The sequence below is a fragment of the Lissotriton helveticus genome, chromosome 8 (genome assembly GCF_964261635.1).
Source record: "Lissotriton helveticus chromosome 8, aLisHel1.1, whole genome shotgun sequence".
Lineage (NCBI taxonomy): Eukaryota > Metazoa > Chordata > Amphibia > Caudata > Salamandridae > Lissotriton > Lissotriton helveticus.
Window position 1 is genome coordinate 147807858 of NC_136069.1, and position 23518 is coordinate 147831375.

Consider the following 23518-nt stretch of genomic DNA (forward strand, 5'->3'; position numbering starts at 1 on the left):
ATGTTTCCACTTCTGGATTTAAAGTGAAGGAAGAATTCTACAAAGCGCTGAGGGCCTGGGTAGAAGCAAGGAAAACTCATGTGATTGAGGAGGATGATGATGCAGAAGCACAACAGGAAGAGCCATTAGGCTTAGGAGGAAGGAAAGTACCTTCCCCTGCAAGTAGCCGTGCTTCTAACAAAAGTCTGTCTCCAGAGGAGTTGGAGGACAGAGAGAGAAATAGAAGGCATGTGATGGAGCTGACAAAACTGAAGTTAAGTGGGCAGTTAGAATTTGAAATGTAGACCAGGAAGTTAGCCCTGAAAGAAAAGAAAATGCAATTTGAACATGAGAAGGTTTTGAGGGGGTTGGAGTTAAAAGCCAAACGTTTAGAAATGACTCCCTCTGGAAGCAGCATGCCATCAGTACATTCAGAAAGTAGGGTGTATATTCCCAAGGATGTGGTCAAGGAGTTTTACAAAAATTATGATATTGGTCAGTGGTTCAGAGCCTATGAGGTAGCCATGTCTTCCCACCGGGTCCCTGAGAGAGATGGGGAGTGGGGTTGTGGGGAAGGTTCCTTAGTGAGGGGCGGGATATATTGTTAGACCTGCCTTCTGAAGTCCACAATTCATACAGCCACATGAAAGATGCATTGATGTCTAAATATGGTTTGACACCTGAGCTCTATAGGCAGAGGTTCAGGAAATGCAAATAGTTAGTAAACAGTACTTGGGTTGAATATGTCACTTTCTTTTGCAGAGCATTGGATGGTTGGGTTAAGGGCAGCAAGGTGAATGATTTTCAAGGTCTCTTTGATTTGATTGTATGGGAGCACTTGTCTGATAATTGTTTTCCAGAGCTGCGCAATCATCTGATATATAGCAAGCTGACTAAGCCTAGGAAGCTTGCTGAGGAGGCGGACCGCTGGGTCCACAAGGGTCACATGGGAGACTCAGCCAAGGGTGGGCAGGGTCCCCAGCAGCAGAGTGGGGGGGGACAAGGGTAAACAGAAGGAGTTCCGCGAAGGGCCCCAAAGTAGTCCCCAAGGGAACCCCGTGAAAGGTTCCCAGCCTCCCCCTGAGAGAAAGCAAAGGACCCCGACAGGTAGTCCTGTTCCCCAGGGGCCCCTGAAATGTTACAAGTGTAGTGACCTGGGTCATAAGGCGAATTATACCAGGTGCTGCCTGTTTGGTAAACAAGCACCCACTGGTTCTCCGCCCAGGCAGATGGCTAGTGTAGCCTTGTGGGAGAAGAGTGAAATCCAAGGTGGGGGGAGTCCCGTACAGATGACCCTTGTCTCTTTAGGAGACTGTGAGACGGTCTCAGAAGCTCAGCTACCCAGGAACACTAAGAAATATGGGCAGCGAGTGACCGTCAATGGCCAAAAGGTGGAGGCTCTTAGAGACATAGGAGCCAGTGTGACAGCTGTCAGGTGTCACCTGGGGACTCAAGAGCAGATTGTACCTCATGCATTTTGCCGAGTTGTTAACGCCGACAACACAGAGAGTCATTGTCCAATGGCTCAGGTTCTCTTTGAGTGGGGGAGGGGTCTCTGGTACTCTTCAGGTAGCAGTGAGGCCCGCCATGCCTGTTGACTGTTTGTTGGGTAATGATTTGGAGAGCTCCCCTTGGGAAAAGGTGGAGAAGACAACTCCCTTGAAGATGGTTGGACTGCCTGACTGGGCGTGCGTGACCACCCAGTCAATGTCAGCCAGTAGGGGTTCTCAAGAGGACCTGGAGCCTGAGAGGGAGGCCCAGGACCCAGCTGAAGAGAGAAGTGGCGAGGGGCGTGGGAAACCGGCCCCCGAAGTTCCCACGGCCCAGGAGGAGGTAGACCCTGAGGGGGATGCCCTGGAGCCCACCAGGGAGCAGATAGCTGAACTGGGAGACCTGCCTGAGCTGACCCATTGGCAGCAAGAAGGAGGTCCCTTCAGGGAGGAATTTTGCAAGGAACAGAGAGAGTGCCCTTCTCCTGTCGGCGTGCGGCAACAGGCTGCAAGCCAGGCAGCAGGTGATCAGTCAGGGTCACACGTGATTTACTGGGAGAATGGTCTCCGGTATAGTGAGCCTAAGGTACTGAACCTGGGTCAGCCCGTGTGCTGGTGGCACCCCAGAAGTTCAGAGCCTTCCTACTGGGGCTGGCTCATGATGTGCCATTAGCAGGACATTTGGGGCAGGACAAGACCTTTGAAAGGCTTGTCACCCACTTTCATTGGCCCCAAATGCGCAAGAGTTCTGATATTCATTGCAGGACTTGTCAGACTTGCCAGGCAAGTGGAAAGAGTGGGAGGAAGCACAAGGATCCTCTCCAGCCATTCCCTGTGGTCAGTACCCCCTTTGAGCGGGTGGGGATTGACATTGTGGGGCCACTGGACCCCAAGACAGCCATGGGCAACGGGTTCATCCTGGTCTTGGTGGACCATGCCATCCGGTACCCGGAAGCCATACCTCTGAGGACAGTGATGGCCCCCGTGGTGGGACGAGCACTGATGGGAATTTTCTCACAAGTAGGATTCCCTCGCGAGGTACCAACTTCATTTCCAAGTATATGAAGTCCCTGTGGCAGGAGTGTGGGGTAACTTACAAGTTCACCACTCCTTACCACCCCCAAGGAAATGGGCTGGTTGAAAGGTTCAACCGGACCCTGAAGGGCATGATTATGGGTCTTGAGGAACCCATGAGGCGTAAGTGGGACGTCCTCTTACCATGCCTACTCTTTGCATACCGGGAGGTGCCACAGAAATCTCTAGGGTTCAGTCCCTTTGAACTTCTCTATGGACACCCGGTCAGAGGACCTCTGAGTCTGGTTACAGAAGGCTGGGAGCAATCTCCCAGGAAACCTCCCCAGGATGTATATAGCTACATGCTGGCCTTCAGGAACCAGACCAGGCGCTTCAGTGAACTCGCTCAGGCGAATCTGGAGGCCAGCCAGGAGGAGATGAAGCGCTGGTATGACCAGAATGCCACTCTGGTAGAGCTTCAACCTGGACAGAAGGTGTGGGTCATGGCCCCAGTGGAGCCCTGCGCGCTCCAATATAAGTGGACCGGACCATTTGAGGTTGTGGAGCGCAAGAGTCCCGTTACCTACTTGGTGGACTTGCTGTCTTCTAGGAACCCCTGGAGGGTCCTCCATGTCAACCGCCTTAAGCCCCACTTAGAGAGGTCTGAAGTGGGCATGCTCTTGGCAACAGATGCTGGGATGGAGGAGGAGACTGAGCCTCTTCCTGACCTCCTGTCAGCCTCAGAGCAAGATGGGTCAGTGGATGGTGTTAACCTCTCTTCCACACTGACCCCTGAGCAACAGAATGACTGCCGCCAGTTGCTGGGACAGTTTTCTGATCTGTTCTCCCTGGTTCCTGGTGTCACAGATTGGTGCGTCCTTGATGTGGACACAGGAGACAGCTTACCTGTGAGGCACATGTCTTGAAGGGTAACTGACAGGTTGAGGGCTTGCATTAAAGAGGAGGTCTCAAAGATGCTTGCACTTGGGGTGATTGAGTCATCTAGCAGTCCTTGGGCCAGCCCAGTGGTCTTGGTCCCGAAGGCTGCAGCGCCGGGTGCCACACCCGAACTCCGGTTCTGTGTGGACTACAGAGGGCTCAATTCAGTCACGAAGACTGACGCGCACCCCATCCCCAGAGCTGATGAGCTCATTGATCGGCTAGGGGCTGCACGGTACCTCAACACATTTGACTTAACATCTCGGTACTGGCAGATCGCCTTGACTGATGGGGCTAAGGAGAGGTCAGCATTCTCCACACCAGATGGGCATTTCCAGTTCCATGTTATGCCTTTTGGGATGAAGAATGCCCCTGCCACCTTTCAGAGGTTGGTCAACCAGGTGTTGGTTGGACTGGATGAGTTCAGTGCCGCCTACCTGGATGACATCGCAGTGTTCAGTGTCACTTGGTAAGAACATCTGCGCCACCTCTGGGAAGTGTTGTTGGCGCTGCGGAAAGCAGGCCTCACGATCAAGGCGAGTAAGTGCCAGATCGGGCAGGGTTCTGTGGTGTACTTGGGACACCAAGTTGGAAGCGGCCAGGTGGCGCCCCTACAACCCAAGATTGAAACCATCCTGGCTTGGGAGCCACCCATAACCCAGACAGAGGTGAGAGCCTTTTTAGGACTCACAGGAGGTTTGTCAAGGGCTATGGCAACATAGTTGCTCCCTTGACAGAGCTGACTTCCAGGAAGCAGCCCAAGAAAGTTATTTGGACTGACACCTGTCAGAAAGCCTTTGAGGCCCTGAAAGCTGCCATGTGCACGGCGCCCGTGCTCCTGGCACCCAACTTCTCAAGAGAGTTCATTGTCCAGACAGACGCTTCAGAGCATGGTGTGGGGGCTGTTTTGTCACAGATGAACGAGGAGGGCCTAGATCAACCTGTAGCCTTTATCAGTAGAAGGTTACTTCCACAGGAACAGAGGTGGAGTGCTATTGAGCGTGAGGCATTTGCTGTGGTCTGGGCACTGAAGAAGCTGAGACCATACCTGTTTGAGACCCACTTCCGGGTTCAGACAGACCACAGGCTCCTCAGATGGCTGATGCAAATGAGGGGTGAGAACCCAAAGTTGTTGAGTTGGTCCATGTCCCTACAGGGTATGGACTTTACGGTGGAACACCTCCCTGGTACAGAACACACCAACACTGATGGTCTGTCAAGATTTTTCCACCTTAGTGAAGAGAACTCCCAGGAGTTAGGGTAGTTCTCCCCACTTTTCAGCTGGAGGGAACACGTGTTAGACCTGAACCATTGGCGTGGGTCTCCCTTCCATTTTTGTTGTTGCCTCATGTGTTTTTGCTGGTGTTAGATGCTTTGGGCACTGTGCCACTGCTAGCTATTCAGTGCCACAGTGCAAGTGCTCCCTATTGTAAATTGATGTATTAATCAGTGGTTCCATGTTTGGCTATTTGGTTTACTTGTCAGACCCTAGTCTAGTGCACTGAGTGTGCCAGGGCATGTAATCCAAATGCTGCTGGTGGGCCACCCACAGAAGCAGTCTTGTAAAATGTGTCTAAGGTCTGCCATTGCAGAGCCTGCGTGCAGTCTGGCACTGTCATGCTCACTGGGCAAGTGCACCCACTTCCCAGTCCCTAAACCTACCCTTTTCTTCATATCAGTCACCCCTATGGTAGGCCCAAGGGCAGGGTACATTGTAAATATAAGGTAGGACAAGCCCTGATGTGTGTGGCATGTCCTAATAGTGAATTACAGCCATTTTCGTTTTTCACTATTGCAAGGCTACCTGTTGTCCATAGGCCAGAATGGGCTGTTCGAATTGTTACATTTTATAATCCCAACAGGCTCAGAGAACATGGTAGAAAATAGAGTTTAGTATGCCTGAACTCAGAATAATAAAATACATCTTTTAGTGAAGGTTATTTTAATATTCTGTGTTTGCAAATACCACTTTTAGAGAGTGGGTCTTTGCTTGTCTAACCATTCAAACCTGCCTCTGCTAGGTTGTGTATTCCTATGTCTGGTTTCTGTGTGTGACATGGTTGGGGAATTCCAGGAGACAGGCTGAGTCACCCAGTGGTGAATAGAGAGATCTGCATCTTGATGGGAGGGAGGAGTGCACCTGAACTCTGAATAGGGCTGTGCCTGCCTTCCACAATGCTGGCTCCACCCCATGGGGAGCGGCTGATGTCTCTGCCCTGCACACTGTAAGAAGAGAAGGAAGACTGTCAACAGAGTGCTCCAAGACTGTACTTGCCTCCCACAATGCTGGCTCCACCTCCTGTGGGGCGTCTGATGTTTCTGCCTTGCACTGTGAAAAGAAAGGAGAGGTCTGCAAAACAAAGTGCTCAGGAACTGGTTTGGACTAGGCACAGGCCCCTCTCCCCTCAGAGAACAAAGTATTTTGGGGTATAAATATTGGGACCCTGCTCCCATGACATTAGATCACTCTGAACAACAAGAAGAAACCTTTACTGAAGAGAGGAACCTGAAGAAACTGAGGAGAGACTATTCCCAAGCTGAAGTGCTGCTCGGGGGATTGGCCTGCAGTGGTTGCCTTACTGCCAAAGGAAGGAGAAAGGAACTTTGTGTACTTTGCTTTCAACTGGTGAAGGATCTCCAAGCGCTTGGAAAAGAGCTTGCCTCCTGCTGAAGTCTCAGGGACAACAGACTTCACCCCTCAGAGTTCTTTTGGAAGTACCTGCTGCTGTTTTGGGCCTTCTGAGGAACTGCGTGTCGCAAGGAGCTGGAAGCGCGACTCAACGAGAAGAAGCGTGTCGCCATCGCTGTGCCTGCCGTCGCAACTCCGGAGAAAGGAGAGTGTCGCTGCTGGAACTGTCACACTGCACCGCATCGGAGAGAAGCATGCCGCAACGAAGAGGAAGCGTGTCGCCGTCGCAACTCCGAAGAAGGAGGGTGCTGCCGCTGTGGCTGTCACACTGCACCGCATCAGGAGAAGAATCTCACAACGAGGCCGGAGCGTGTCGCCGTCGCTGTGCCTGCCGTCGCAAATCCGAAGAAGGAGGGTGTCGCCGCTGGAACTGTCGCATTGCACCGCATCGACCAAGAGCACCTCGCATCCCAGAGAAGCGCACCGCCGTCGGAGCTGCTGCCATCGCATCTTGGATGTCGCCGATGTAGTTGTCGCATCGAGCGGAAGGGTCACACATCGTGGAGAAGAGCGTCGCCGCTGGAGCTGTTGCCGTCGCATCGTGAGGGTGTTGCCGCTGCAGTCCACGCATCGAACCGAGAGTTTCTTGCATCCCCGAGAAGCGTGCCGCATCTGGAAGATCTTCACGTCTTTAATTCTTTGCACCTGAACTTTGCCGCATTTCCCAATGCTGCGACATTGCTTGTCGTGGAAGCGCAACGCAACTTAAGGTACATCGATGCAGCATGTCGCATCTAAGAACTGAACTGAACTAAGCTTAAATCTACCATCTTAAAGTAATCATAGAGTGTATTTTTGTCGTTTATGGTCTTATGGTAACTCTATATAAAGTCTACTTATTTTTTATATAAAACCTGTGTGGGGTCCATTTGTAGTGTTGTCACTGGGTTACTGTATGTGGCCACAACTGCTTACCTTACAACGCCTCTGAAGTAAGGCCTTGGCTGCTCTCGCCACGCTACCTTAAGGGTGAGCAGGGGTTATTTTAGAAGTGTAAGCCCCCTTTCTCTGACTAGTGGAGAGGGTCCCTGCTTGTTACAAGTACCTACCTGTGTCAACCAACGACCCCCAAATCTAACATTGATTTATCAGGTTCCTAGGCTAATGAGCTAAGTAAGGAGGTAAGACAAAGTTACCCTGAGAGTTAGGTAGACAACCTCTTCAAAACGTCCAGATTTCCTGGTCAGTTAAAAAGAGTTCAGGCATGTATGGCTCGAGCCCGGTGATAACTATCCGACTGAATGCAGAATTTGGAAATGCTGAAAAAGCTACTTATTTGTCTCTGCACAAAAACTATGAGGCCCTCAATCTAATTAGGTAGATTATTTCGTTTTAGCGATTCAGGATTACGAATTGAATGAAAATATTGCACAGACCCAGTTGTTTTCCCTACACAAATTACGCCTTAAGCTGGTGCAGGAAAGAAAAAGACAAAATTCCAAGAATTTTCAAAATGTAGAACTTAAAAAAGGAGAGGCAATACCAAACCTATGAACAACTAGACCACGCGATCTTTCCCCAGGTACTACTACCTCCTGTAAACACGGTCGGCACTGGAATGAGGTCCTAAGAAGGAAATCAGCGCTGGCAGTGTATTTTTATTTAATGTATGTAGGATTCTTGATGTAGTTTTAATTACGTTCCATTCATTTCAAGTCACAGGTAATGAATAAAATAATTGAACCAGAATGTGAGAAGAAGTTTTTTGAAAGGGTTAATTTTTTTAACGAGCTTCTAAGTTTATACACATAAGCATTCAATTGTCCTGGTGGTTCTCAAAATCTCGGTCCCCCGTTGCTGAGCCTCAAAACTGCAACGTTGGAGTTTCTTGGAATGTTCACATGTACTTAGTGCTCCAAGTAAACAAGGTTAAAAAGTTGACCATTTATCACCCGAAGATCATCCAAGAGGTCTACTTCATTTTAACGCCCTCGCTGCTTCTGTCGGCCAATGGCTGTCGCAAGCACTACCTCCGTAGTGCTGCGCACGTCCGTTAGCCGACACAGCCCCGCCCACTCAATGGAATGCCCCGCAGCACGGCGGAACTGCCGCCGCGGTTAAGGCGTTAAAGATGTCCCAAAGTATACGACATTAGTTCTTTCATTTGTCAGGCGCTTTTTAGTGACTTTAATGGGATCTATGCTTGATTCATGCCAAAACACTGAACAATCTGCAGCAGGACGAAATCTATGCTGCCCATTAAACCTTCAGCTTCAGAGGTATGACTCCACAGAGAAAGCCATGAGAGGTCTAGATTGACTACTGGCTAAACAAGGCATCGTCTTTAAGACTTAAGGCCAAATTTCGAGTCTGGCGTTCCGAGGACTACCAGACTAGCGTGGGTGGCGGTCCAGCCACCGCCGCAACGGTGGTCAGGCCGCCTAATAAACCTTTGGCGGTCGACCACCATTGCATCGCCACAGCCGCCAGGGAACTGCTGCTCTCTGGCAGTGGCGCAGCGTTCAGGGGCTCAGTAATATGCTAGTGGTGCCGCTACAGCACCACCATGCATATTACGAGTTTCAGGACTGCCAGCGGTGCCATGGAGACCTTTACTCCATGGAAAGGCTGACGGTACTGAAACAAAGGTGGGCCTAAAGGCCCCCTGTTGCCCATGTGCAGGGGATGTATGCAGGATGGCACAACATGTGCTCCCCCCTGTCTGCACTCACCCAGGTTCCTGCACAGCATGGACTTTACTGTCTATTCTGTGCAGGAACTGTTTCTGGCATTCCCATTGCGGTGCCCTTGAAAAAGGGCACCGCCAAAAAAAGTCCGCCATGTACAAGGAAACTTGTAATCTGGCGGATGGTGATAACGTGGGTTTGATGGTGCGGTGACGCCAGCATGGCGCTCCACTCCAACATCGCCAAACTCGTAATCAGGCCCTTTGTGCCTGACCCACAGGTTTTTTTCAGAGCCAGGAGCCCTCCACCTTGCTAGAGCACTCCCTACCAGTTGACAAGATTCCAGAATGAAGCTTTCCACAAACATTTTGCCATTTGTTACTTAAGAGTATAAATATTTTAAATGCATATTCTATCACTATGAAGACCTCTCGCTTGGGAACTCAATCTCTACACCTCTACCTTAAGCAAAGTTAAAAATCTAAACTTCGTGCTGTCTCTTTCAGCACATCTTTACAAAGAGGAGACTATGCAGAGAATGGTCAATATTGAAAGAGAAATTTTATTTCATTTTAATATAATGCAGAATAGCACCTTAATGTTGTGCAATCTATTTCCTGGCCTAAGAAATATTTATTGTTGGAAAATGTTCGCTTTTTAATAACTATAACTGTGCCATAATGCACCCCCAAGACTGTGTTAATAATGATGCAGCTTAATAGAAGTTGGCATTGTCTGTTGCATAACAATCTGCCCAAAGTGGAGTGGAACAGCCCATCTGTATTTTAAATTAGTCAAGCAGAGGACTGTAGAGAACTCTTCTACTCCTGGTCCACTGTTCCCTTATGTTCCCCAATTGCATTGAATCCATTCTTTAATTACAGAACAACAATGAAGACTGTGAATTTAAAATTTTTATTTTATAATTGTTTTATAGATAAAAGGCGAGCAGATCAATCCATCGAGTACATTTTTATCTTGACTAAACAGGGTGGAACAAATCACATCCTGCAGGGGGACTATATTAGTAAGTGATGTACCAAATAATAATCAGTGTTCGGATGTGTACCATTCCACAGGGATTAATTTAGATTTGACACAAATTAGCGGTCCTTGACTTTATTAGAATCAAAACTGGTGTGCACTGCACGAAAGCATCAATGACGTCCATCAGGTCTCACAATAATCTCAAAAATGTTATGGGAAGTCCTGCCTTTTTAATCAAGAAATATGAAGGTTTCATTTAAAGCTAAAATGAAACGGTTTCATAAAGGGCACACAAACTGGATTGCAGACGACTGTTTTGAAATGTTATAACCTAGCCTCTGTAATACTGACTATAATGTATTGCTAAAGGCTTCGGTTAACAGTTCATGCAGGATCAGTTTCAGCAATGAACCACAAACACACACAACCCCTCACCCAATCCCCCCTCCCCCCTCACCCCACGTTCTCCCTCCAATCCGGCAATCAGGATCAGTTTCAGTAATGAAACACACACACCGTGTTCCTAACCACCAATCTGACCTGAAAGACATTCTTGGGCTGAAAGACATTCTTGGGCTGACAGACAACTATTTCCAGAAGTAAACATTGTATGACCCACCTATGGGTGTATCAGTTTTTACCTTTGTTGCATGGAGATCAGCCGTTTCTAGGAAAAGCTGTCGACTCAACTCCTCCAATGCATCCACTTCTTGCTGGATCAGAGAGAGATCTGCAATATGAATAGGCTTAAGGAAAGACCACGTCTCTGTAGCAAAACTTCATACATTCTCAAATGTCCTCCTCAACCTTCTCCCCACCTGAGAACGTGATGCGGCCAATCGCCTTTTAAAAGACTACAATCTCCAAATTTGCTGGATTATTACCTCTGTTTCATTTAATTCTGTTTCAGTTGATTCAAGATTTGAGCTTCCCTTAGTTTCTATATGAAGTACAGTAGCAGAAGTCCCATGCATGTTTGTGACCTAGTACTGTTGTACTATATATTCACATTACAACATAGACAAGACCAGCAGAGCTTTTCTTTAAATCTTGCATGTAAAACATCAGAACCACCCACTATGTTGTAATTCGACTACTATTCCGAGATATAAAATCCAGGCTAGATTTGAACACAGCCGTATGAGTGTACCTCACCAATGACTGGAGTAAACTCTCTTGGAGAGGTGTATCTGCATAGTCAAATAACGATGAGCTATTTTGACTGCTGGAGAAATTGTTAATCTATGTAGAGGGTTACTAAGTGAGTGGATTGGTCATGAAGCTCAGGTCGTCAGTGCGGAAGGCTGCTTTAACCTGAGGAATGACGGAGGAGGAGGCGGTAGTGCCTCTCTGACTGTAGCACAGCCTTTCTCAAGAGAAAATATGGAGGTATTTCGGAAAAGGCACACAATGGACACATGCCCAAAATAAAAGTATACAAAGAAATTGCCACATTTAGACCCGAAATGTTTCTTAAAGCATTAATATGAGGAATGGTACCTTCTGATCATCTAATGTCTGGAAAGCTAGTCCTGGAATGTTTCATTCCATCCTTATTCGACCAAGACTACAGACTAGAAGTGGTTTAGACTGGTAATCAATAGCGGCAAGTATATTATTAGTAATGCACATACATCACAATCATATTCACCGCCACTATTTTTGGAAAGGGTTTACTGTAAAAATGGGGTCATTCATTCCCAAAAAGCTTCCTGTCAGTAAGAGGTGGTGCAACTTGTGCAGTCCTCTACAAGTGGCATTATGTGACATTTATCTGCCTCCAATAATTAATATTTTCAAACGCTAAGTAGTAGAGTGTCAGTTGTATGGGGATGGAATAAGACTCTACATTAGAGTGGGATGCCCAGATCAAGAATAACAATCTCTCTGGTCCATGAACAGCTCGGTGGAGCTCAGACAGAGGTTAACATCTTCAGCCAAAAAATATAACGCTCTGGGTAACTTTCTGGTACCTCTCCCACTAGCATGAATTTCCCCCACACCAATACTTTAGAGTTAAAAATGATTCTGTATTGTTCACTGAAAATGGAAACACAAATAAATGCCTCTAAATTAACGACAAGGACTATTAATAATGTTTCACAGCACTGGGGGAAAAGGCTAAGCCTAAGGTGTGGGCAGCTTTAGTGTAAAAACCTTAACTATTTTGGTAGGCGACACGTTTTCCACATTGGATCATAGTTCTCAATTAGAAGACACCTAGTGTGAAGCACCCTACACACTAAAATTTTACAATATCACACAGTGGTTGACTGCAACTGTAATTACGGAAACATCATTAATGGAAGAAGTAGCAATTGTGACATCAGGCACAGGTGGTCTACAAACCAACACTATTATGAAGAAAAATAAATTCAAAGCAGAAAAGAAAAGGAATAGGAGAGCCATAACATTTAATGATATTATCGAAAACTGCATATCGGCCTAAGCTACCAACTAGGAATCAACAATATTACCTATTAAAGAACTCCTAGATTTGTCAACTGCATTGAAATGAGAGAAGGCAAAGGATACTTTCACTTCCTGGAGCAGAGGAAGTGACACTCTTTATCATCCCCCAGAATCCAGAAGGCTTGCAGTGCTCCTCCCCTCTCTGGAACATGTTTCTTCTTATCATTGCCATTCTGAAATATTAGGAATGTTACTTTTATCACACTGCAGAGGACAGTTTCATTGCATTATGCGAAGGAGCACTTGAAGACTCGGTGTTGACATGGGCAAAATGTGCCACTTCTCCCTATCATTTAACAGTGCCTATATTCCGAGACCTGTAGTTTTCTTTCACATCAATTGAACCAATGGAAGGAACAACTCACATTAGATAGTTTTTAACAGGAAAGTACAGAGCCAGATGACACACAGTATTTTGCTAAAAGTAAAACAGAAGAAAAGGAATAGAAAAGCTGATGAATATTGTAAATGTCAACAAAATAAAATCAGACTTTGATACAATTAATGAATGAGTGACTGTACTCATTTCCATTGTTTATCTACTGAAAACTTGGAAAACCCTCAGATACTCTTTCAATGAGATTCAGCAGCATCATTACGGTCTATGCTGACAAAGCACTAGTTTTAGTAAGGCCAATGGAATATAGACATCCATGACATAAACATTTATCCAAACCAATTAAACTGGAGTTCGAAAGAGTAGCAAAGAACTGTTCAGAGCAGCGGTTCTTAACCCTTTGACTTCCATGAACCCCCGATTAATCATTACTGGAACCTGGGGACCCCCACTGAATCATTATTGGAATCTGGGGACTCCTAATGAATCAATACTGGAGCAGAGGATCCTGGCCTCGGCATTTTCGATACTCTGAACCGCAAAATGATAAACAAAAAATACAGAAAAAAGCATTCATGAAACAAATATAGCAAACATTAATTCACAATCAAATATTAAAAAACAGAACAAAACTTTAATGGGAAGGTTGGAGCTTTTCCAAATTCAATTGAGGCCAATCATCGCCATTACTGTATTCTGTTTGATGCACTTGCACTGCTCCCATGAATCGATCTGAGAAATTTGGCTTAATTTTTAGCCTCCAACTTCAGATTCACTGCATTAACAATGTTTTAACACGTTGTTATAGATGCTGTTTCTTTATTTATTTGGGATCAAAGGTGGTTTTTGAAATTTTATTGGAAGCTGAGGGCTCATGCAGCTATTCACTGGGAAAGAGGGCTCTGTGTCCGTGGAGGAGGCCCAGGTCACTCCTGAGACCTTCACACTAATCCACATGTTTAAATGTTTGTTGTTTTCTTATTTGCTGAAAAGATAGCCGCACTCCTGACTGGCTCTGCATCTGAAGATGGAGCTTTCGTCAAAGGCCAACTTTCCTTAGGAATTTTTGGGGTGAGTGACAGAAAAGTGAGAAATATTGAATCACACAAAGTAATATGTCTATGAGAGTGCAGGCAACGACAAGAGTAGAATTACTGATGATGGCTCAGTGAACAACTATTTTGGAAACACAGCAAAAGCCTCACTTTTATTAGAAATTGATGACTCCTAGATCTCATCTTCTCGAGACAGGAACTTCAGATAAAAACAAGAGATGCAGTCAGTAATGTTTTGTTCAGGCCACATGTTTAATGTGGCCCGGATATAGATTTCTTACTTTTACAAGGTGTTTCAGTAATACTTCAAAATGTAGAAGGATTCCTTAGTCAAAATTCCGAACAGCAGTCTCCAGATAGTGCTGCAGAGTTGCAGCCAGGAATAGAAATAAACTTTAGGTAGAACACATGAAAACACAGCCCATATCTGCAGACAGCACATGAAGTTCCTCTCTTCCTGTGTGGCTGCTTTTCTTCACTTCCATTAATGCTAATTCTCCATACCAATGATGCAGCCAAACTACAAAAAAGGCCAAGTTATATAAAAATCCTAGAAAAAGTTGAAATTGTGACTGATTTAAAGAATTTTTGATTGGGGAATGGACAGAGCTTACAAAATGAATAGCAACGAGCAAATACACTATTCGAAAAAAGTGTAAACAGAAGTAAATTATTATTTAATGGTAGAAAGTGTAAAATACCCATAATCACTTTCTTTACACGCCAAAGGCCAGTCTGCAAGTAAAGTTATTTTGAATACTGTTCTAACACCCCTGGTTTAATCCTACAAAGAAAAGAAACAGCCCTTAAAATGCCACCATTGCATAGCTTCTTACCTCTCATGGTTCGATTACTACAGCTCTTTCTTCTCAGCTGTTCAAACCCTTGACATTTTAACCTTTAGAAATGCCCTATATGCAGCAGCTATATTAATTCTTTGAGAATTTCATGGCTTGTCATCAATCTCAGGATCTAATTTCATGGGATATTTTGCACAAACAAAGGCCCATACCCTATAGTGAAAATAGTAGCATTATTTATGGTCAAACAACCCTCTCTCCATCTAGTACCAGCCTACCGGGTCCCTTACTACCAATCTAGTGAATATTCATTAAGAAAAGGGTAGACCACCCAAAACGTTGTAGAACCGGTAGAACACATTCACTGCAGAGTTCCATTCTACTACTAATTTGCTCAATCTCTCAAATATACTTAAAATCTGCATTATTCCTTGGGCCCTCAATCCTTTCCTCACACTGATAAGCAACTGGAAGTTATTACATCCCGTCCCTGACTGCCCCAGACAAGGGCAGCATGGACCTCAGTTCCACAACTAGACCCTTGCAGTCCCTTTGCTTCCACCAGTGTTCCTGTGCATGAAATGTTCAAACAAATGGAACCAATCTTGAAATGTGCACCGATACCACCTGTGAGGTACAGATCATCACAGAAACAATACAATAAATGTCATCAGACTGTCAGTGGCACAAATATTCAAGGATCTGCAGGAAGGGGTGCAAAATAACTCAATGAGAAATCACAAATGTGCATATATGTGTAATTTGCACATGTGTAAGAAAGGTACTGTATTGTAATCAATGTCAGCCATCTAAACATTCTTTTTAATTTGTGCTCACCTCTTCTTCTTGCTGATTATCATATCCAAAGTCTGTAAAAGTCTTCTTTCCAGGGCTGCGATATCTGTATCCGTCACATTCCTGGAATACAAGCGGGCAACGTCAACTGGGTTCACGCTTTAGAATACAGCTCTAGGGTCAACGAGACAAGTCACCAGTCCAAGTTGTACAAACAGCCAAACTTGTCAAAATTGTTTTCTAGTATGTGTGATGGAGAGCAGCGTAGGATAGGTTTGCCTGCCTTTCCAAAGTGTCTATGACTGAGACATTGTTCATTCTGTACAGTACAGGTATGGAAGGCTGCACCTCAGCTACCCCTCCCCACCGAGAGTTATTGGGAAAAGGGTGTAAAGAGACCAGAGGATTGGGAGGGGCTAGACGGGACGATGGAATGTTGAATAGTGAATCCGCATGGCCATTATCCAACTGCAGGTCCAAAAGCATTTTAAGGTATGCAGGGATAACTACCTGGTTTGGCACAATTGAGTTAGAGAATACTAATCACTCAGCCGCTGCAATAACCATGAAGCTGCCACACACACACATATACGCACACACACACACATACAAACACACATGCCTTAGGTAGGATTTAGACAAACTCATTCCAGAGAGTAAAGTTGCGTATTGTAAAATGCTTTGGGTTTTCCCAGTCATAATTTAATTCTACATTATGAATGTTAGGATTGCTGTAATAATATCCTTCATTTTGATATAAAAAGTTTATGTGCTGATTATACACAATAAATATCCTTACATTATAAATCACCAACAGCTGTCTATTCTCACTGTTCTCAGGGGCCTGGGTGAGGGTCCAGGCATCTACATATAACCGCTGCTGATAACAGCTTCTCTGGCAGAATTGTCTGTCCCATAAAACTCTGGATCTAGATGAGCCTAACTCCTCACGGAGAGGAGTGAGACACATCTGTCCATGTTCCTTTTCTCCGAATTAGGCGTAGTAAGCAAGACCCTCTTGGCGTGAGGGAAAGCTTTCCTGGAGCGCCTCTCGAACTGGGAGGTACACAACAATATTTGCATGTTGCACTACATTATTCGTTGCTGGATAATAAATGTCTATCTTCACCATCTCATCTCCACCAGAATAAAAGCAAAAGACATAACCTCACAATCTAGTCCATTAAAAATACAGATATTCCCTAAAAGTCTAATATCTTAATTTCCATTCACTGTTTTTTCCTGTTATGCTTCATACTGGTCGATTAATGCATACACTTTCGACTTCACATCTAGGTTCCTACCTGGCATCCACACAGACTTAAGTCTTTTACATGATTTCAATTCTGTGGTTTACGTTAGCAGATGTAGGACACCCAAAGAGTCCAAACAGAAACTAAACTCACGCTGAGTGCTGAGAAATGGCCAAGTAAAAAGCACTGATTATACCAGTAAACGAAAAGCATATTTTAGTCCTTAACCTAATATAATATATTCATGGAGGGAGTTAATATTTATCATTTTAGGTCCTGTTTCACCATTATACACAGCAAACAAAGGTGTACTACTTTTTAAACGTCACCGGACGTGTGTTATATATTTTTTTAACCAATGTGTCATATTTCTATTACCATTAGTTATATAACTGTGCAGAATTGTATTAAGAGGCTGTCTTCTTTTAGCAATTAGGATAAACAGGGAGTGCTCAGGAGAGTGACGCGGAAGTCTAAGAGGTGTTGTGTGGATGTAGAGAGATTTACATATTCCTTTAAGTATCCAACATTACCCCACCGTTCTTTACAACAGGTCTTCCAGTTTTCAAATGTATAGGGCCTGATTCACAAAGGAAAACGTAGACCAAAAGTCTAAGTTTAGATCTAAAGTCTAACTTTAGTAGTAGTAAAGTTAGACTTTAGGTCTAAACTTAAACTTTTGGTCTAAGTTTACCTTTGTGAATCAGGCCCGTAGTCTATAATGTTTGATGCTACAAAGGGTAAAGGATAGTTCTACAATACAATCTTCTTTGGGTTGTATGGCAAGGGTCTTCACTATAATTAAACAATCATATTTAAGGAGGAGGGGCAGTCCTTAACCCCTTTCAATGAAAATATCTTAAGCACACCCTTGCTTAGCACTGGTGGGGCAAGAACGACCCTTCTCATCACATATTCACACAGCTTCTGGCTGCAAATCTCCTTAGCAGATTGTGACAGGCACAGCTCTCTGATTTACAATGTGCAACAAACACCCTGTCTCACAACCTCAACTGAACTGAAACAAGCACTATCCAAACAGCCTATACAATGATGTATAATGGGAACCTGTGCACCTCAGGAAGTAGGACATGTAGGTGTAGGGACAGTTCACCGCACCGAAGCCGGACAGCAGCGCCATCAGGGTCACTCCGATCACACCCACCCGGCTGATCAGCTGCTCGATGGAGAGAATCCCTGGAAGAGACAGACAGCATGAATGACAGATATCTAAACTATCATCCAGTATTAACATGGTGCATAAAGAGGTCATTTATCCAGATCATTACGCAATATTTTGTAAGCATGCATTGTCTAACTGAACTGGTAATCATGTTTTAAAACTTTTCGAACACACGAAGGTGAAAGACTGGATCAGCCCTGCCATATGTAGCAGATATTTGCACATGTGCTGCAGGAAGGGGTTTCTCCCAGTAAGACATTTACCCAGCTTCCAATAATGCTGTAGTACATGAGATGGCAAAAGACAACACATGACATATATGAAACAACATCTTAAACTAAGTACACGAGGAAATCATATATTAAAGGTATTTACTCAAATGAAGTTCACTTCTAGTTTTGAGTGATTATTAGAGTTATAGTAATCTAGATGACATTTTGTACAAGTGACTTCTCCTACCATCACTTGTACTTTTGGACTCCCTCCCCTTCCTTCATATATTTAAGATCCACATCCGAGGCATGGTAAGGACTCAAGATTTTAGCAAGGTTGTTGGAAAGCCCATGCACTGTTTTCCTGCAGCTAAGAACCCCTCTAGAATACTCGCCCACTCGTCGCCCCTTTCAGTTCTTTCTCTACAAGCAAAAATGGGCTGATACAATATTTATTCGGGTACATGGAGAGTGTGGGAGAGTCATAAGAAGAAAGCTGGGAATGCACAGCATGGAGCAGCAGAAGCCATTCTAACCTCTACGAAATGTACCCAGTAAGTTAAATCTACACACTTTGAGCTTTCCTCCTCAGCAAGGTTGACTGAGTGAGTAAATGGACAATGTTGCCGCCGTTCCTCTTCAGGTGCACAAATGACAAAATTCTGAGCACTTAGAAGCATGAAAGTATGTGGAAAATGGTTGAATGCTAGTATAAAGTGCCATGTAAATGCTACACGTTTACATTCAGTCACGTGACCAAACTGATGACCTGTTACTAAAGTCATTGGCAACAGAAACTGCTGAACAATAAAACTGAAACTAGAGAAGGGACACATAACAATAGCTAAGAAAAAAAACAGTCAAAGGAATAACTCACCATGCTTCGGACTGAGAATAGGAAAGGGGTCCCCCAGTTTCCAAAAGAAATACATGAAGGTGAACCAAATGACACAAGAGAAGATCAGCCGCTGGCGGTGAACTGGGGAAGCAGAAACAGGCAGAGAAATGCTTTAATTGAGCATACAGTAGTGGTCAGAGACAATGGAGCAAGCCGGGCTTCAACATTCAGTTCATTCACCCATGACAGGATACTGCACATCCGGCTGTATCATTCTATGCGGGGGTGGTTGTGCCCACAATTAAAATACTATACATTTGAAGACTTGGTCTAGAGTAACATAATATATACATTTGTATAGTGTGGCTGCACACCTCGGGGTATCTTGACCCTCAATAATAGGTGTTTACTGTTACTAAACTCAATAGTACGAATTGTATCGACTTCAGAAGGATGAAAGCCTGAACGGTGCAGCTGAGATTTGAACCTGCAGCTATGTGGTCAAACACAGGTTTCTGAAGTAGATGGACCAATGCATCTAGATGGACTGTGCCACCAGACCTAGCTTTTATAATATTATATTGTGTAGCTTTCACATCTGCAATAGCATGTTGGCGCTTATAATCAAAAAGATAACACATCATTCTATGGGTACTGGTTATGGCACCTAGTGGTCGGACTTCAGTTCAAACCTCTTCTTTATTGCACCTGGCACAACACAAGTGGGACATAGCCCAAGTGCATCTAGCTCCTGTGCATCATTGCTCTAGAATTCAAGACGCTGAACACAACAACCCAGTTAAGCTCCTTTCCTATATAACATACTTGGAATGACACTATTAGAACACACTTCTATCTGGAATCCTTTTTCTACCCTTATGAAATATGAGACCAAAACCAACTCGTTCTGGGTCCATGTAAACTGTGGTTGAACCATGGGCATCTCCTGCTAGGTGAAATTTAAATGCTTTTTGTGTCTGCACGCAAAAACAACTTACATTTTTTTTATCCAAACGTTATATTGATAATCCCCTTTCTCACTAGTTCAACTGTGTATCACTTCTCATCAGCTGCTGGCAGGATGTTTACAAGTGCAGTGGAACACCTGTGTGACCACAACCCATAAGATTTCAAAACACTGCTTTTTAGATAATCTGTCGTCATTCACTGTTTCAGGCTTGAAATAGCCCCAGGCCTGCACGTCAGTAAAGCACAAAACACAGTGGCAGTAAAACACGCTTTTTTTGCCTTGAAGTGCAAGAATTGAATTCTGATGAGAAAATTGAATACATACTTTAACATACAGGAATTCATTCAGAAATGTGTCTGTCTGTCTGCCCTCCGAGCCAGGGCTCGAGTTGGGGAACCACGCGGGTGGACGGCGCCCCCCCACTTATTTTACAAGGTGGACTCCGTCCCCCCTGCCAAACAGCTGGACTTCACTCTTTGGCCTTTCTGGGATGAGGAGCTCGGAGCTCACAGCACGCTGCTCACGCGCTGAATTCTCAGATGCAATCGCATCTAAGGGGTGAGTGAGGGGAGGCAATGAGCCCGACGGTGCAAGCCACCTTTCGTGACGTCACTTCCTGTTGTGACGTCACTTCCGGTGACAGCGTACCCCCACTTTTTTTTTTAGGACTTGTGCCCTGCTCAGAGCACTCTAGAGTAATTACACCTCTATGAATGATACTGGTTATTTGCATTCCATATATGTTTTTGCTTCTAGCTGTAGTTGACCTAATTCAAGGAGCTTCATGTCAACATGTAACAAGGACTTCATTCTGCATAGCCCCAATGCACCTAGATCTATGTAACTTCTCTTTGCCCCATACTAATTTACACAGCCCTCACAGAACAAACGTGTTGTATCCCAAATCCGCTCTGTAATGCCCAATACATTCCTAATTCATTTGCGTTTTCCAGGTGTCTTCAACCGGTCGATCTTGTGCTACCAGTAGCTCCCAGACACCTTCAAAGTAGCTCGCAGCCTTGAGATTATTTTTAAATAAGCACAGGGTTAAATGTTTGTTTTAACATTAAGGGAAGGCTGTGTGTACTTTAAACTATTATCATCAGGCTGCAAATGACAGAGCCTGATCATGAAAAGTGCTCAGCCAGATTTATTTGCCAGGCTGGGTGTCAAAGAGGTGCAGACCTGGAGCACTGAAGTATTTAACTGTCCTTGTTGACTCAGTATTGGAGAGTGCGATCAAATGCTCCAGTCTGGATACTTCCCTAAAAATTGGAAAATTGCATCAATCCTTCCTCTTTTAATAAAGCAAAATAATCTGGATGCCGATAATCCCAATAATTATAGGCCAATCTCTCGACTTCCCTTCCTGGCCAAACTGATAGAGAAAGCCATAAACACCCCGAGCTCACTCTATTTATCCGGGAGCACAATTTACCGGATCCCTCTCAGTTTGGCTTCAGAAGCCAACATAGTACTGAGACAGCCATAATCACAGCCGCAGAATATGTCAGAACAACTTCAGACAATGGAAGGAACACTGCCCTAATATTGTTGGACCTTTTGGCAGCGTTTGACACGGTCAACCATCAACTCCTTATCAACCGGCTGTTCAAGATAGGAGTCAGAGGTACAGCCCTTAAACTCCTTAGCTCATTTATCACTGACAGACTGCAGATGTGGAATGTAACGGTCACAGATCTACATCTTTCACCCTTCCCTGTGGCGTACCACAAGGTTCGCCATTGAGACCCACCCTTTTAGATCTGTATGTTACACCCCTGGCTTCACTAATCAAAGGCCTGGGCTGCTCGGTTGTTTCTTATGCTGACGACACCCAAATTGTAGTGTCTGTCACAGACAATGCAGATAACACAGATAAATGCTTTCACAACTGCATAGTACAGATTGGGAGGTGGATGTCCACCAATTGCCTGAAATTGAACTCAGACAAAACTGAGGTACTACTCTTTGGCAAGCAACCTTCTTTTTGGTCTCCTTGCTGGTGGCCTCTAGAATTGGGTACCCTCCCAATTCCGGTGCCAAAAGTGAAAAACCTGGGAGTACAGTTTGATGAAAAACTGTCTTTTGTGGGTCAAGCTAATGCCATTAACTCGACATATTTTTTTCACCTTTATATCCCTATGGACCTACGCAAAGCAGTGATCACAACACTGATCTTTTCTAAAATAGATTACTGTAACGGGCGCTTCCTGACCGCCCATAAGAAAGCCCTGGATAAACTACAAATGGTCCAAAATGCGGCCGCTAGACTGCTTTTTGGGAATTCCAAAGCATCAGTCAGTGTTCAAGTCCCTCCCCCTACTCCACTGGCTTCTGGTCAAAAAAGAGAGTTATGTTCAAGTCCCTGTGCATAGCCTTTAAGGCCCTCCACTCAGAGGGCCCAGACTCTACTAAGCAACTCTTACATCTGTACACCCCTGACAAAACCTTAAGATCGGCCTCCCAGGCTAACTTGGTTGTTCCCAAGTTTAAAAGAGCTACCTGGGGAGTCAAGAGCTTTGCAGTGGCCACTACCAAACTCTGGAATACGATGCCACTAACACTCAAAACTTCAGTAAATCTTTTCACATTTCGGAAAGCTCTTAAAACTTGGATATTCAACCACTAGTTTATCTTGCTCTTTCGCCTCTCTTGCGTTTCACTAGGATGGTGTTATTTTCACTGGGACCAACCCTGTTTTGGTAGTCAGCGCCTAGATACCCACCGGTAGTAGTGCGCTTTAGAAATCATTATTTTATTCATTCATTTAATTTCCTAGTTCCCATTTACCCAAGCTCTGAACAGCAATCAATTAACCCAGTTTGGTACATGTTTATTGCTGATTATGAGTATACACATATATGACAATAAAAAAAAATACTAAACGATTTATTATTATAAAGCATACAACACTGCTAGTGACATGGGATTTGCTGCAGCCCTATAGTAGGCTCTGGGACATTAAAATGTGATGACATAACCGCCATCTGGGAAATACTCACAGAGCCGGATATTGCTGACCACGAAATAGCCAATGTAAAATGGCACCACAAACACCAGGACAAGCAGAATCACACACAGATTCAACTTCCAGTGGAAATATCGTGAGCTGAAAGAAAGAAGACATTTTCAGATTGATCACAGTGCTAAAGACTCTGGGTCCAACTCTAGTCTAAAAACATAAATGAGCCAAAGTGTGGGGATGCCAATAGAGAAGGCTGCATTTCCATGAGAGAGTAGATAGATGCACAATAAATCATGCTAACTTGCATCACAATATACTCCACAAAATAGGTGAATCTCTTTGAATTCTAATAATAGAAAATGTGTATTTCTAGGGCATTCACCTGATACGAGGCAGGTCAGGCAACGTAGACATGCCTCGGAGAATTACAGAATTAACACTTTTCTTAAGTCAGGACCCCTTTAAGAGGGCCACTGGGCAAGCAGGAGCAACAAGGGGGAGGGAGAGTAGTTGAAGGCTTTAACTTCTGATGTCCCGAGGCCTGACTTACTATGGGTCCTGAGCAACTGGGACAAGTACCCCTTCTTTTCCTGAGGAGGGGGTTTGGGGAGGGGCCCATATCCAGATACCAAGTATGTAACAAGAGGAGCAACTCCAAATCTGATAGTCCCACAACACAGACAATGGGAGAGACTAGAGGTTCACACCTGTATGTCAGCCACATTTATATGTGCATCAAAAGATTGCCTCAGCCCTTCTCTTTAGGGTCTCTTGTCAGCCCCATCTCCTCCCTGAAATGTGTCCAGGATTCTTTCCTGTGACTGCTCCCTGAACCAAAGAGCAACCTTGGAAGTGTACTTAAGAGTCCGTAGTGTTGTGTCTCATCCTGCTCTCAGGAATTCAGAGTTCC

General features: G+C 44.8%; 1 protein-coding gene across 1 annotated transcript in view; it reads right to left on the reverse strand.

The window, feature by feature from the left end:
- The window catches only part of LOC144772444 (Golgi pH regulator), a 46625-nt gene that overhangs the window by 17975 nt on the left and 5132 nt on the right, over positions 1–23518 (reverse strand). The window contains exons 4-9 of the mRNA XM_078656768.1: positions 22646–22752; positions 18710–18811; positions 17514–17634; positions 15227–15307; positions 12261–12370; positions 10367–10455 (exon numbers count right to left, since the gene is read on the reverse strand). Coding sequence (XP_078512894.1) covers positions 10367–10455; positions 12261–12370; positions 15227–15307; positions 17514–17634; positions 18710–18811; positions 22646–22752 — 610 coding nt within the window. The remainder of the gene's footprint in view (positions 1–10366; positions 10456–12260; positions 12371–15226; positions 15308–17513; positions 17635–18709; positions 18812–22645; positions 22753–23518) is intronic.